Source organism: Aquila chrysaetos, chromosome 20, assembly GCF_900496995.4.
Source record: "Aquila chrysaetos chrysaetos chromosome 20, bAquChr1.4, whole genome shotgun sequence".
NCBI lineage: Eukaryota > Metazoa > Chordata > Aves > Accipitriformes > Accipitridae > Aquila > Aquila chrysaetos.
In genome coordinates this window covers 15988910-16005090 of record NC_044023.1, presented here as the reverse complement: position 1 = coordinate 16005090, position 16181 = coordinate 15988910, and the positions used below count along the sequence as shown (strand labels likewise).

Below are 16181 nucleotides of genomic sequence, written 5' to 3'. Positions count from 1 at the left end.
CCTCCACGAGGCTTTCCTAACTGAAGCCTGATAAAGCTTAATCCAAAAGCTCCTGGCAGCTCTACTTCAGAGAGCTGAAAGAAAAAAAGGGGGCTTATTGTTTCGCAAAAATTAACCACTGATATTAAGACACACCCATGAATGCAGAAAGGGCATGTAAGAGAATATTACAGCTTTTTTTTTCTTTTCTTTTAAAAGCAGCCTACATTTCTGTTTCAAAGACAGAAATGCAAAACAGCCAAACTTTCTGGGTTTCATCATGCTTTTTGCATATGCTACCTGCGGTTATAAAAAGAGCTATTTAGGGAAAGTTTGAGAGAGTGCAAGAACTGTATATTTGGTTATTGCTTGTATACCTTCTCCCTGTAAAACAGGTGCCTCATATGATGAATCCGGTGGCACTGGGCTCAGAGGGATTTATAAAAACCTCTAAAAATGTTCTAAGTTAGCTCTTCCATGCATAAAAATGTCACCACTTTAAAGGCAGTTATTTCTAGCTGTGCTATGCCCTCTTTTGGAAAATCCCACTCTCTCCCTCCTGCTGCATGTCTCAGCAATGCAAAACTGCCGTTCCTCTCCTTGGTACCTTGGGATACATGTTGTGTGATGAAACCCTGATAATTTTCAGTACAGAAAAGCAATGTGCCAGTGAAGTCCTGAATCCCTCACGGTGAGATGGGCAGGGATCTTCTAAGGCAATTCATACGCAGAGGGAGAAAACACTGGCATCAGGATGTGCCCATAACCCGTTACTGGCTCAGGACTGCTCAGAGGTAGCTAAAAGACCAGGACAAGGGTCTTGTCTTGCTCTGGAAGGCAGCTCCTGGCTGTAAGGCGAGAGGCGCTTCACTTCTCTTTTTTCTCACTGATCTGGATATGCATGGGACGAGTGGCAGGGAACAGTGTTTCTCCCTTACACAGGAGGAGCACAGAGGATGGTAGATGGGGCATTTCTTCCCACTTGCTCAGTGGGAGAGAAATTGAGAGGTCAATATGGGTGTTTCATGCCTTTCTTCCCCACAAGGGCAAACAAGTTGGTGGCCGAGCTCTTGGGGGAGAGAAGGTGTTTCTTTCCCCTCTGCCCCAGCACTGGGAAGGAGCTGGAAGGGCCAGTCCCCCAGGACAGATGGACCACTTCTTGCTGTTGCTGTAATGACATCCAACTCAGCCAAAAGTTTCCCAGCTGATGCAGAGAAGCCTGAAAACTGTAATCGATGCCTGTGCTGTTGGCAAAATACTGCACCAAGTTCACACAGCCCTGAAGCCCCCAGGAACCCGACTGCAGACAAGACAAAAGCGATGCCACCAACAGAAAAAGGAAGAAAAGTACTTTCAACTATATATATACCTATATACACACACATATATATTCCTTCTCATTATTAGACCCTCAAAACTTCGAATAAGCCCTGAAATGCAGAAGTACGGGTTATACTGCCATGAGAAAACTCACACTTGCTTTCAGTGCCATGCCAACAGTATAATGGTAAGGTAATTGATGCAGTGCCAGATTCAGCTACCTTGCATTGGCGTGACTCAGTGGAGGTGCTTGGGAAGAGCCTCCGATCCATAACAAACAGCAGCATTCTTTGGGCTGTCGGATTCAATCTCAGAGTTCAGCAAGGGCTGCGCTCCCAAAGGATAACAAATAGACTACGAGGATCATACGTAGAGACAACACAGGCTTTAATACATAGAAAAGTGCTAAGAGGCATACTTACAACATTTTCCCCCTTCTCCTTTTACTAAACGTTTGCAATTTTTTTGCTTTGCTTTAGTGTACGTTGTTAACTTCTCAGAGTGCTTATAAATGACATTATTAATATATAAGGATAATTGCTTTAAAGAGAAGCACGCATTTTTCCTTTACCTTTGCCTGCACTTTGCCAGCAGGCATTTGCAGGCTCCGGAGCATGCCGTACACACAAATATTTGTGTTGATCTACTTCAATCCACAGGCAGAATGTAGCTAGGAGACAGACTATTTATCTTCCCTGCTCTTACCTTTCACTATGCTTCAAACAGACAGGGTTGTTTCTTAAGGTATGAGGGACACCGACAGACCCTGCACTTGTTTTATGAGCCCTGTGAAATAACCTCACGAACAAACCGGCACATGGGGCACTTTTGACAGAGGGGCTCTGGGCAAGCTGGGTTTTGCCCCTCTGCTGCCTGCCTGTTTCCCGAGGTGAGCGCACAACCAGCATTTGGATTCATTCCTGTATGGCTTTCTTTGTAGCATTTGAGTTTCCATGGCATCACAGCAACAGACCCTATTTTACTGAAAGGCATGGACTGTGTGTTTTACTACGTTATGTTTGAGCCCAAATATTTCATATATTTCACAAATACTGTTTCTACAGCTGTGGCCTGAATCCTCAGCGGGCGCAGATCAGCCTTGCACCATCAGGTGCCGTGCTGGGCTACACTGATGTCTGCCAAGGATCTGCCCTGCAAGTTTTGTGTTTATATTGCACACATGCACACGTACATGCAGAGGGTGACTTGTGTTTAAGATGTACGCCTGTCTTCTTATTTATACAGTGCGTCTGATACAACACGTGTCATCACATTCAGTGGCACGTGCTGCGTCAACAGGGGGAGAAAGGAGGATTTCCTGCCAGAAGGACACATATTTGCCACGTTAGCCAAGCCACCCTTTCCAAAGCCCTGGCGAGGGTTGCTTGGACTGGGGAGCACGGGAAGAACAAGCCAACAGGGCTGGTAGAGCATCTCAATACGTGACTGAGGGATGCCCAAAATCAGACTGGGAAAGCAGCTTCCCTTTCATAGCTTCTGGAGGCTTTTTCCAACACAAGGGATGAGCTGCAGGCACTCATGGTCTAAAGTACTGTCAAGACTGAAATTAAAATCAGTACTTCTGTGGGCCAAACAGCTGGACCGGTAGGTAGGCAGTGCAGAAAGGAATTCCCTGCAGGTATAAATGGAATAAATCATTGAGCTCCCTTCCAGCTTTAGTGGCAGCTGTGAACCCAAACCATACTTAAACTTTCACACTCAGTTCCTCTTGCTCTTTTGGTTTGGGCCCTTTATAACCTCTAAACAAGTACAAGCAGTTACTTATTGTTTATTAATAAATCTACTGGTAAGCTGTCCACTACGTTCAGGCATAGACACATGCGCTGCTCACATTACAACCACACAGAAATTACTACAGGTGAAAACAGAACCCTGCGGAACAGAGCCACTGCGAGGGGAAGCATGAGACCTATGGGAGGTATATGTACCACAACTTTTTGTACCCGATTCCCCATCAAAATGGGTCAGTTTTTTTCCTGAAACGCTTTGCCTTCCACCTGACTGATCCGAGACTCCAGAAGGCAGCAGCCTGTCCTTTCCTGCTTTTGCACGACATGCTCCAAGACAACTGCATACACGAGGACCCAGCATCGCAGAGCAAAACACAGATGAGGTAGAAGGGATGAGACAGGCAGAAGGAGCACACTGATTTCTGCCTAAAATGTGATTACAGCAGGTCCTTGAGGTGCACATCAAAAGAGACTCTCGCAGCAATAGGTGAGTACATTTACCTGGAGCTCTGAGGCATAGCGGCAGCCGGGCAGGTCTATAGTGCAAAGAAGATGCAGGGCAAGCAATTAGCAGCACGGTGTTACCACCCTCAAGTGCAACCTTTCGCACCTGCCAGTCTTGCTACACCAATAGAAATCCTAATAATGATACATTGATTCATCTGCACCAGCACACTATAGTAGGGTGCTGACCTGATTAAAGGGGAATGGAATTGGGAAAGAATAATCTTTAGAACAAAATGAAATAAAAAAGTAGGAAAAGTCCAGTTATCCAAGGAAACTGGGAAGGAGTTGTTAATCTATAAAGAAATCTTCCAAGATTCTTCCAAAGGACAAGAACAATCAACTGTAATGGTAAACATTTCGTAAATTAACCAAAGAAGGTTCTTGCTTTTTTTCATTTTCCCCAAGATATTTAAAGAAAATAAATAGTTATCATGTTGCTTTAGCAATCCCAAGTTACTGTGCTGCTGTTTTGGATAGATTACACTTACTGCTATAGACTATTTTGTGGTCATTTAGGTTTGACTAAAATATATAAATGACATTCTGCAAGAGTAGAACTTTTCTTGCCTAACACTCTTTTTGGCCTCCCAGAGAGAACCTGAGGGCATGAAGAGACTGCAAAGTTGTTTTGAGAGAGTTCTCATAAAACATGGGCATTTAGAAAGCAAAAACAAATTACTGAGAGTAATAACAGAGGCTATAAATGAGACAAATAACTTGTTCTCATTCAGAAACACTGCCGCCAATGCTCTAAACTATCTGCCTCAAAATGATGATGTCACTGCACTGAATCTCCAGAACTTTGGATGTTGCTGCAGTGCAGGCACACTCCATGCAGAAGAGGCAGCGCCTTCGTAGGAGGTCTTAGCTTCATTTCTGGTATCAGGAACCATGAAACAGTGAATTCACTAAGAACTAAACTGCTTTGCTTGAGCAGTGCTGTACCTTTGACTGCAGGTCGATAGCTCGAGCCATGCCTCCAGTGCAAAGCATACAGGAGGGAAAATCCAAATATCTTCTATCCACATTTTAGCGGCATTAAGTTACAAGGACTTCCAAACTGTGTATCACTACCGCACAACAAAGAACAGTAAGGAAAATGATAGCCTGTACACTACAAGAGAAATGTCCCAGCTGTTAATTTAGAGTCCAAAGCTAAGTTTTACTAGAGTGAATTTATGACTGCTCATTATTTAACTTAGTCTAGGATAATAATTAAGGATGGTACTCTAAGGCGAATTCCCACTGATGGGCAACAGCATCATCTGAGACTCCAGCAAAGAGTAATCAGACACCTCTGGGGAAGTAATCAGGCATCTGTGAAAGAAAACTCTGATGTCAAGAGCCCCTCACATGGGATGCTCGTTTAAGTGTTGTAAGGCTTGCAGCACGTTTAGTGAGACAGAAAGGTTAAAGGGTTGTTTTTTTTTTTTTCCAGCACTAAAAAACATAAAGAGAAAGAAGTAACATTTGATGGTCCTAATCAGCAGCAAAATAACATAGGCAAATATTGTTGCACATGGGGTACATCCTGAAACAAGGAAATGAAACACCTTTTCCTCCTGGTTTCCATGCCTACACCTTTACTGAAGCAGGTAATGTTTTGTAACTACATCTCTGCTTGACGGGACAACATGTGAAAGTAGTAAGGAACACGCAGACTCAGGTCCTTGAACTGGATGGACTTTTATGTAAGAATTCTGCCTATTTGTCCCTGAAAAGCAATGCACACTATTAAACTGATAAATAATTAGCAATCCCTCTAGCACAGGTGCTTGAAAGCAGCCCATGAAAAGGCAGGAGCACAATATGTGATGTGACAGAGCAACATAGTCCTGAGCCACAGAGGACAGGCCAGAGAAGAAAGGAGGCAATTTTAACAGAGATGGTCACGTGCAAAAAATCGAACACTGCCACTGTCACTGATGAATAGTTTACAAATACATTCCTGGTTTAATATGTCTGTACAGAGAACTTTTTAAAACTTCATATAAATCAGTACCGTAACACCGGTGAGCCCTCTTGTTAAATTTTACAGGCCTGATGATCTGCGTGATTTAACAGCATGATCCACTGTATACCTCGAATCTCTGAAAGTTTCATCTTCTTAAAAAAATATTGGTGTATGATGGTTTATTATCAATCCACCCATTGCTACAATTACATAGCTGAACAGTATTTATCCTGAATGGTATATTTCAGAAATAAGATATTTAAAGATGACCTGTATGGTTTCTTGAAACAGCTCCAGGCTCAACTTAAGAATTAAGCTCAGCTCATGGGCTCTGATTCAGCAAAGGTCTTATGCATATGCTTTTATCCCAAGCGTACAAGCAGTCCTCAAGAGAACTGCTTTAAATCAGCTTTTGCCAACAGGAGAAAGGAATGAGATAACGGAACCAAAGAAAACTCTTCTTGCTAAATACTAACACAAAAGAAAAACGGGAGTTTTCACTCCCAAGTGAAAAATTAGCCCTCTACACTATTTCAAATTAGCTAAAATATTTTCGCCATCTTGTATTCTGATGATTGAAAACACCACTCCTCCATTCATTGTCTCTTTAAAATTAAAAAAGAGGAGGGAGAGGAGAGTAACTGCAAAACAAAAGGCTGTTACCATTCATATTGGCTAACAAACTGGATCCAAATGCACTGACAGCCTTGGTTGACCTAAAGTAACCTTTCCCAGAAGACACTGTATTTACCAAGTACCACCACTTACAGGGCTTTGCTAAGGAAATACTCATGAAAACTGGCATAAAGTGAGAAATAAGTTTTCCTCCGGTGTACCTGCAGGTTATGCTACTGGTCATGGTTCTGTGACCTGAGATAGCTTTTGATAGCTGGGAGAAAAGACATTCGTGTTTGGTGCCAAACTGTTCAGGATAGCACGTTTGTCAATGGACAACTGGCGAGCTGCATCACTTTGTGCTGATCTGAAATTCCCTATTCACCAGGGAATTCTGAAAATTATTCTGAACACTATGCAAATTGTTCTGGGCACATTTTCCTCCAAAACAAGAAAGGCTTACATAACGAATGCTACACTGTTTTCTAGATCAGCAATACTGCCCACAGACTTAATAGAGTGTGACAGAGGAAACAAATTGCAAAAATTCACACCGACAAACAAAACCAAACTTTCCCTCCAGAGCTGAAGACCATCACAAACCGTATCACCTTGCAGCAAATGAAAGACACAATTCTGTGACCTTGCCTTTCTCTACAATACACAAATCTAAGCACAGGGAGGGTAGACAAGAGCCAACATGTGACAGCCATTGGTCACATTGCTTAACGCAATGTGGAAAGCATTGAGATGCAACCATGAGGTGTGCAGAAGAATCTGCATAAAATAAATTTGTTATGCTAACCCTACACGCTTATATTTGTATGCTACACTGTATGGCTGAGAAGCACTCCATGCACTCGGCTCCTCAGTACTTTTGCATGAGTGACACTATATAAAGAGGTACTGTATTTACTAGCTGAATAAACAATAGGTTTTGCTTTCACTCAAGTATTATGACTTCAACTCATTTTATTTATATGTCAGTAGTTCAGAATGTGCAGTGGACCAGGCACATCATCACTGTTCACCTTTGTCAAAGAAGGGGCCAGAAACATCCACGTTTTTGTATCTCTGGAACAGCTATAACTCATTCCTGTAACCTTTGGAGGATACGCTACAATCCATTTTGTGTTAGCAACACTGCAGCAACCTGTTTATTTTTAAGTTCATGAAAAAAATGCACCTATTTTCAGTGTCCCCTGGTGTGCACACAACCCAAAAAGTGACAAGTTGACAGAGCTGGTACAAAAAGACTGGCTGCCCAGCCATTAGCCTCCTATAGCAAAAGCTCAAGGGGAGGGAAAAAAAAAAAAAAAAAAAAAAAAAAAAATTCACTGACTCTAGCATCATCCCTGCCATGCTGGGAATGTTGTCAGATCATCCCTGGCACTCTGAATGTTGTCAGATCACAGGAAATGCATGCCCCCCACCTGAGGGTCTCTCCTGAGCATGTCGTAAGCTCAAATTCCCAGGCAGGCACGAGTATAGAGCATCACAGCACCTGGACATGATGGGAGAGGACCCAGAGAGAACCTGCTTAGGAAACCAGTCCCCAAGTATTTAAGGCGTCAAGCACCCAGGCACCAAGCTATCTAAACGTGGACTAACGGTTATGCAGCTCCCTTGCTCCTGTAGACTGGCTCACATCACGCTAACTAAGCCATGTGCACTTGGGTGAATCTGGGCCTTAGAGTTCTTAAAGATCAAAGTCAATGCGAATCTTTCCAGTTATTCAAGTGCTCCTTCGGTATCAACACTTCCAAATTCAAGATCAGCCCATTAACTACAGACCTTAGCGTTTGTAATGCTCTGTCAAAATTCTGGGTTTCAGCTATTTACTATGGGGTTGAAAATCACCTAAAGCATTTTTATAATCTTAAAAACCATCCAGTGAGGCGAGGAAACATGCAGGCATGTGGCCAAAGCAGTAAAATGTCTTTGAATATTATACCACATGTACCAGAGGTACCTCGGCTGCACTCAAAATAAAAACTAGTCAGTTTTGTCACTTTTAACATAACGTAACCTATTAACTTTCATCACTGTTCTGGGTAATATGTACACAGGATATAACTGAAGAAATAAATATTGACACATGTTGCTGTTAAAACACTGATTGGAAACTGCAGGCCAGAGCACCAGAGCATAGCAGGGTTACTTCATTCCCAAGATCTCCTTCTCACTTCTGATGTAAATTCTCCGTCCCAAGGCTGCCTTTAATGTACATGAGGTTTGTGTACGTGTATATTATATATAAATAAATAAGCATGCTCACAGAATAATGAGCCCTGAGAAATACACTCTTCCAGCACTCTCTTGGGAAGGTGAGGTTGCTGAACGCAGCTGTTTTCATGATTCACATCCTCTAAAAACTACGCTCTCTGTGCCTGGCCAGGTGAAAATGCCAGGTACGAAAGGGAAGCTTGTAAATCTGCTCAGCTGTTTCCTTCTGGCAAACTGCCCCTCTCTTCTTTACCTCTACCCAGAACTGGTTAAGCACCAAGCACTTCTCGGGACTGAAGATTGGGAAGTGCATGTCATTCCTCCTACCTATAAATAACACCATTCAATAAAATAAAGGCAAATAAAGGTAGTAAATGATATTTATTTCTAGTCTTATTTTATCCAGTACACACTTCTCAGAATTTTTGATGCGCTCCTCTAGCCAGGGCTGTCTGTGCCAACGTAACGACTGCAACCTCTCTCCCACCCCCGTCCATCCAGCTCGTTATCCAGTGTCTGACAGAAGCAAGCACCAGCTGCTCTACAAAAAGACACATGAAACACTTCAGCAAGACATGAGAAAATCACCTGCCTATAAGGAAGAGTATTTTCCCCCCCTGTCACTGTTACCAGCAGATTGATACAAACGTTGAATTAAAAGGTCAACGGTTCTTCAAAAGTCTTGTTACTGTAAAAATGAAACCCATAACCACATCTGGATACTCTATTCCCATTCAAACACCCAATGAGTCAGTGCTAATGGGGCCGAAATTTTACCTCTGACCTTGTCCTTTCACGTTTCCTTTGTCAGGCATCTCTAAGGCCCTACAGCCAGTTGGCAGAAACAGGGACATCGCCAGTTTGAGACTCACATATTCTGGGGCTTTATTGCCATGGCACCTTGTGACAGTGAGTTTCACAGGTTAATTGCAGGCACCCACAGTATTAGTTAATTTATTGACACACAGCAACGAGGAATGCCTGCATAACCTGCATTACTACTTTAGTAGCTCACAGTCATCCTTGACACCATTTGATGACAAAGTAGACCAAAAAAATTCTCCTATTAGTCAAGTGCAAAATTCATAAGTGTAATGCACCTTTGGAAGCTTCTGTGCCGAGTGGATTTTCCAAGATGTCTGTCATATCTTGGCTCCAAGCATCCTTCACGGCAGACTTAGACACGTTCCTGTTGTTCAGGTTTTGCTGTGGTCGGAAGTTATTTCTCAGGTACTCCACGGACTTGACGTGGTCTTGCTGTTCAGTGGTGAATATGGAGTAGAATGCCTCCAGCTGATGGCAGCCATCGTGGCAGGGGAGAGAAAGGACATAATTAGAAAAACAATGTGGTGAAATCCGGGTGGCTGATAAGAAAGTAAAATGGCAGGAAGTAAAATGTTGATGCCAAGACTGATAAACCACATGGGAAGTCAGGCTGTCCACTGAAATCACTGCCAACCGTCTTATCTCGGCACAGTGCTTATCCTGCCCAACAAGGGAGAAGGCCTTCTAGCAACCTGTGGATGTCTGTGATGGGCAAGGAAACATTTGCCCTTAGACCCCTTGTCTGGAAGGATTTCGTGTGTGACAAAGCCACGGCAAACCCTCCTCGCCGCTGGCACTGTTTTGTTTCGCAGTATCGCGTCAAAAAGCGCTTCTGGGTCATTCCACCTCAAGAGCCTTCTCCAGGACAGGGCAAAGCTACCTTCTCTCAGAATACTGCACGAAGTTTAGCTGCCAGGCTAAGCTTCACAGACAGCTCTTGCACCACTTTCACAGGGAGGTCACTGCAGTTGTCACACCTTTACAGGATGGACACCAAAACCCGTGAGCTGGCTTGCCCAGGAGCAGGTCAGTAGCGGAAGGGAGCAACCTCAGGACTACCAGCTCCAAGTGTCTTGACCTCCCTACCAACCACTGTTTCCTCTGATAGCTAACTGCAGGGTGAGAAAAAAATAACACAAAATTAATGTATTTAGGCACAGTTAGCATATACTCCTCTGGGAATAAGTTTCTTTTGTTGGATTCAGATCTGAGCTATTTTTAATAAAATGTATTAACCTGTAAGGAAGAAATGTAATTGGAAAACTTTTCTGTTACTTCATATCTTACTATTTCTTAGAAAGAAATTTCTACCAAACTAAGGTGAAAGTATTTTCAGCTAATGTTTTTCTCACAGCTATCAAGGTCAGTATAACATTTAGTAATAGCTTGTTATCATTCCGGTCAAGAACTAGAATTAGTTATGTTGCTGCTGGAAAGAGTGAGCAAGACAGAGCTGAGAAGGATTCAGTCCTGATATTGTTTACATCAACATCAATTACATATATTGATAGTATGGATTTTGGGTGTACAGAATCTGGCCCAAGACTTTAAAAAGGGACTTGAATTACACTTGTAGCTTAATGACAGGTCACTTTGAAAGCTACACCTTTTTCATTAAGTGCATCTACTCTAAAAGCTATGGAGAAGTGTGTGAGAGTCCCGAAACTTGCAACTGGGAAAAATTATCTTTGTAGCCTCAGTTGATCCACTGAATCAAGAGGCCCTCACTACCGTTATTTAATTTCCCTTCACACCAGTAGTCTGAACCCCCTTTTGCTGCTGCTGTCCAGCTTGCCCAGTCTGCTGGGTTTGACGATCCTAGTTATTAGGCTGAAATCTGTAAAACTTCTCTGACCCTCAGGCCAGGAAAGAGTCAATTTTTACACATTTCATTTCAAAAGTAAGCCACCCTGGAGTTGGTGGTGCGTTGAACCAGCTAATGGAGATATGTATAGGAACGTTGTCAGTGGGAGCAGTGCATGGATAGTGGGAGGGAGAAAGGATGGACCTCACAGCTCTAATCCTGAATTTGACAGCTCTGCACTAAAATACACAAAACAAGGGAACTGAGTCCCGCTACAGGCAATCACCCCTGAGATAACAGCACAACTCAGGCTTGTACATTTTTAGCAGTAGCTTCCCCTTAATCACAACTACTTTTACTGTACAAGCAGGGAAACTGAGGCAGAGGGACAGCAGGTGACCAGCAGGGAGGGGTGACAGCCAGTGACCAGTTCCCATTGCTGGCAGGAAGCTCAGGTACCGCTTCCAGCCTTGCAGGTACTGATGGTGGGATTTGGATTGTACTTTTTCTGCATCTTAGATGAATGCCTTATTCCCTGGTTCTCAACTGCATTCTCTCTCTGATTCTTCAGAGAAACACCTTGAAAAAATCTTGAAAACAGTTTCCTAATTATTAGCAGGAGCCCCTCAGAAGCATTGACAGATGGGTTAAAAAAGGGGTAAAGGGACTATTACCTTACACTTTTGTCTTAAGAAAAAAACCAACTACAGATGATCCTGCTATGACCTTCTATAAAAGCACAGACCAAAACTCATGTGAATATTTACATATCTTTTGCACTTCATGCACTGGAAGCAGTTTTGATGAAGCCAGCTAACAGGGCTTAAGGTTACTTTATAAAAGCTCAAGAACTTGGGTAGCAACTGCTTCTCTGAAGTCAAGTCTCTAGGCTTATACATCCATGACATTAATTGAATTTTTAAACTTTCAGAGAGAACTTTTAAAATATTTTCTTCTGCCATGCTACCTTGGGGAGGTATAATTGCATTTTAACAACTGCCAATTCAAATATGATTTTTAACCTTCCCCTTTTATGTGTTGAAGTATATATAAGTCATTTCAACTTCATTTTTACTATTAAAATATTATCTACCACAAATGAGAAATTAATTTATCTATAGCTGCCAGAAAAAAAAAATATTATAAGAGCTGCAGTGAAGGAGCTACATTCATGCTCTTCAAGGAGTACAAGACCTCCTGTTCAGAAGAAGAAATGAAAAGCTGTTGTAAGACTATTGTAGATACAGGGAAACCTGATCTAAAACTCCGAGTCATGTAATTACAAACCATTAAAGCCTGATGTGCACAGTTTTCTAAGGGTTGGATATACAAATGGCAATTAAAAATACTGAAACTGTTATAAGCACAATGAGATACTCTGAGGTATGCATTACAAGAGATAATGCCATGCTTTGGGTCATTGAATGCACTTAGCTTTACAATGCATCTGCAGGGTGACACGGCTTGTCTTGTTTTGTTGTCTAATTATCGGGAAAGATGACGATGATGAAGCACTGAGAATAAAATAGAGAAGCCTCCACAAATGGACCACTTCAGTACTGTCCTTTTTACAGCAAGGTATTTTGCACAAAAGCAAGGATTTAATTAGAACAGCAACAAAGCTTAAACAATATCACTTTCCTCCTCTGGGATTACAGGCTGCTTCACGGGGTTTGTGATAAAGAAGGTTGAACTATGGCAATGGATTATGTTGCACTGTTTCTGTTAGAGGAACAAATAATAATCATAGCAATGGCAGGGTGGCAGGCTCTTAAAATACACCCATCTAGAGCTGCCAAGGGGAAGAATACTATTATTTATTCCACATGTGTTGTAGTATCAATGAAAGTCTGTCTACACACAGAATTCCCAGCCCTTCAACCACACATGCACGCATAAAGCAGCACAACGCCAAATTTTAAAGGCTTGACTTGGCACAGTTACTATTGTACAGCACAGGAAAGAAGCTATGCCAGGATAAAGTACCTTTATACCATTATAGTGATGGCCGTAATTGGTATTTATCAGTTTATTTGCATTTGTTAAAAAAGAAAAAGAAAAAAGAAGTCATGACCCACCTGATGCGTTTACAGGGTATAAAACTGAGCGTGGGCCAGGCCTCGCAGCCACCAAATAATAAACAGTAAACTTATTGATGTAGTGAAAAGCTACAAGGGATTGCAAGTATCCTGCAGGCAAGGACAGAATTCAAAATGATCTTGACAATCAGAGAAATAGCCTGAAAAAAACAAAGGGTCTGATTCAACTGGGACCATGTGCAAAGAGTCCCACGCTTCAGCCAGAACCGCGGGCTGCATGAACACATGAAGTGCTCAGCACTGCTAGAGAGCGCTCTGGGGAAAGCCTCTAGCGAAAGGGTTCCTGCTGACCAGGAGCTGAACATAGGCAATAACGTCATGCTTTTGTGAAAAAGGCAAAATAACACCAGCAGGGGTGGCCGGACACATGACTCCTGCCATGTCCCTCAGCCTCGGGAAGGCCCCAGCTGAAGTGCTGCAACCAGTTTTGAACGGAGCCCTTCAAAAATAGATGAAAGAGTGTATGGGAGAAGCAATAGGATCTAGAAAACATGAACAAAAGCCTGGAGCAGAGGCATGGTGATCGCCTTCCACCCTTTTGAAATCTTTGAGAACCAGCATCTATCAGTCACGATCACCTAGTGAACTCTTCACTTATGCTTTACAGAATTAGTGTGTTTAAAAAGTTTTATTTTCAGTGGCTTATGCCAGATGAATAAAAGGAAAGACTAACTTCAGCAGGACGGCTTTCTAAAGACAACAGTCTTACAATGTCAAAATACACTTAACTGGTAAACATCTGACTCCATCTAGCCATTACTTTACTGAGAGCATTCTTCCCCAGACAAATCACAGGCATCGTGTCTATTTGCATTAAAAGCTGCTATGTGCTAATTTTAAAGATTTGTGCACCAGCTCTCTGAGCACATAATGGCAGCTTTACTGTGTTATAAAAACAGTTAAGCATGGAGAATTAATGGAAAGATGTCTTTTCTAATGTAATTAGTTCAAATTACTAAATCTGAGCAGAACTGAAATCACTCACTTTACTTTGAAAGGAAAGTTTCAATTAAAAAGAATAAAAAGGAATTCCATGTAAAAATTTACACCATAGCTTAATTTAATCTTAACAAAAACAATACCAAATAAATCACTGAAAGGAAACTGGGTTTCATGTTGTACTGTCTTCTTAAGATTGATGGCTCATGTTCAGAAACAATTTTACTTAAGAGAAAAAAAAATATCACCGACACTTCCTTTTTTGTCAACAGAAACATTTTTGTTCTCAAAATTAAAACGGCAGGTTTTGAAAACACTGTCTTAAAGAGGGCAAATCAAGAGATGGACTTCGCTAACAAAATAAACACACCTGATGGTAAGAAATGGGAACAGGCTTCCGAAAAACGATCCACTCCACGATCTCGCTACACGGAGGAGTAGTCAGAGAACCTGCGTAGCGGTAATAACTCCCCAGCGATGTCGGCAGAAGGTCCCTCAGCACAAAGGGATCCAGAAAGGTCTCCTTCTCTGCGGGGAAGATTGACAAGCAGAATTACACTTTTTTTTTACATGTCTTTAAAACAGACATCACATTGATAGGCAGCCTAACAAGGTGTAATGGCAACAACATATTTTATCATATATATATAATGAAAGGTGAAAACACCCTATCAGGAAGGCTCTGTAAGAGTTGAGGTGTTGATTATTAAAAGAGCAGCCAAAATGGTAGTCAATCCTATACTGAACACACACGCTCCTATTTTGAACATGTGCAGGTGTGAAATGCCCTTGTTATTCCACTGGTTTACGTTAGCATAGAAATAACACCGTATTCAGTGGTTTCAGCACTCAACAAATGGCTCTTCAGCTTGATGGCCGTGAGGGCTCCCCAAGACCCAGCGGGGACACAGGCGGGCCCCAGTGGTCCTGCTTGGTGCTGCCCCACCAAAGAGCATCGGGTAGTGTCTCCATCCCATCCCATCCCATCCCACCGGTGAGGGAAAGGGATGGCGGAGCGGCGTCAATCCCTCTGCAGGTTGCTGAGATGGTGGAGGCAGAGCCATGGTGCTCAGCCAAACTTCTCTGGGAGCTGCCAGGGGACGAGCTGCGGAGCAGGGCTGCAGGGCACCTCTGAAGCTCAACGTGATGCTCGAAGCAGCGTCCAGCCGGTGCTCGTTTGGGATTGCCTGCGCCCGGCCACACAGACATTGCCGGGGCTGCTGCTAGGTGCAGGCAGCACAGCACCAGAAATATGTTTCAGAGGTAAACCAGCTGCCTCTTCTCCCTAACCTGAGAAACTCCTTCCCAGGGTCCAGCAGTCTGGGGACAAGCTCTTTCCTCTGAGAAGCTCCTTGGACAGCCTGAAATGCAAACCTAAGCACTGAAAGCATTTAGCTTCAACTAACAGTGACAAGCTGGTAATATTTAACACTGTGAAGAAAAATAAATAAATGAAAGGAGGGAACAGCTGCAGGCAAGACAATTTCCCTGCCATTCCTGAGCATTTATCCTCTGCAATTTATGTTGACTCACAGGCCAAAGCTCCCTCTCAGCCTGTGCAAAGGTGTTCACTGCCTCAGGGCATGCTGACACACGAGACTCTCCCATACATCTCTATTCCTCACTTTCTGTATTCTTCTTGCCTCAAACAAGAGTCCACATTCGGGTAGCAGGAACTCTTCTCTTTCTGTCTCATCGGAGCTGCTAAGCAAGCTCGCTCCCCCTGCAGCAGAGCAGAGAAGCAGGTAGGCTGGTGATTGACACACACATCTTCCAAAGTCAGAAGGAAAAGAAAAAGGATGAAGTCTACAGAATTCACTTCCACAGCATCCCACGGTTTTCTAGAAGTCTTGATCAAATCAAGAGTTGCCTATACCTCTGAGCAGCAGTCTGATAATCAGGGGGATTTTTTTCCTCCACTGCTGCTGCAAGGTGCAAATAGACGATGCACTTCAGACATCTTCTATTCTTCCCCACAATATCAACAGGCGTGCAATCTTTTCATAGCCTTTAGCGTTCCGAAATATGAGTAGTTCTATTAAAGTCAAAGTGTTCGTTGTGACAGAATACTGCAATCTCTTCATTAACAATTTCTTTCCTTCTAAACCAAGCAGATATCAACCACTTCTGCATCTCCAAAAAGGTAACAAATAATAAACCAC

The 16181-nt window shown here is 42.8% G+C and overlaps 1 protein-coding gene across 2 annotated transcripts in view; it reads right to left on the bottom strand.

Moving 5' to 3' along the window:
- PTPRG (protein tyrosine phosphatase receptor type G) overlaps positions 1-16181 on the bottom strand; it is a 413686-nt gene that overhangs the window by 87294 nt on the left and 310211 nt on the right. For both annotated transcript variants that reach the window (XM_030043864.2, XM_030043866.2), the window contains exons 7-8: positions 14390-14547; positions 9453-9645 (exon numbers count right to left, since the gene is read on the bottom strand). In XM_030043864.2, coding sequence (XP_029899724.1) covers positions 9453-9645; positions 14390-14547 — 351 coding nt within the window. The remainder of the gene's footprint in view (positions 1-9452; positions 9646-14389; positions 14548-16181) is intronic.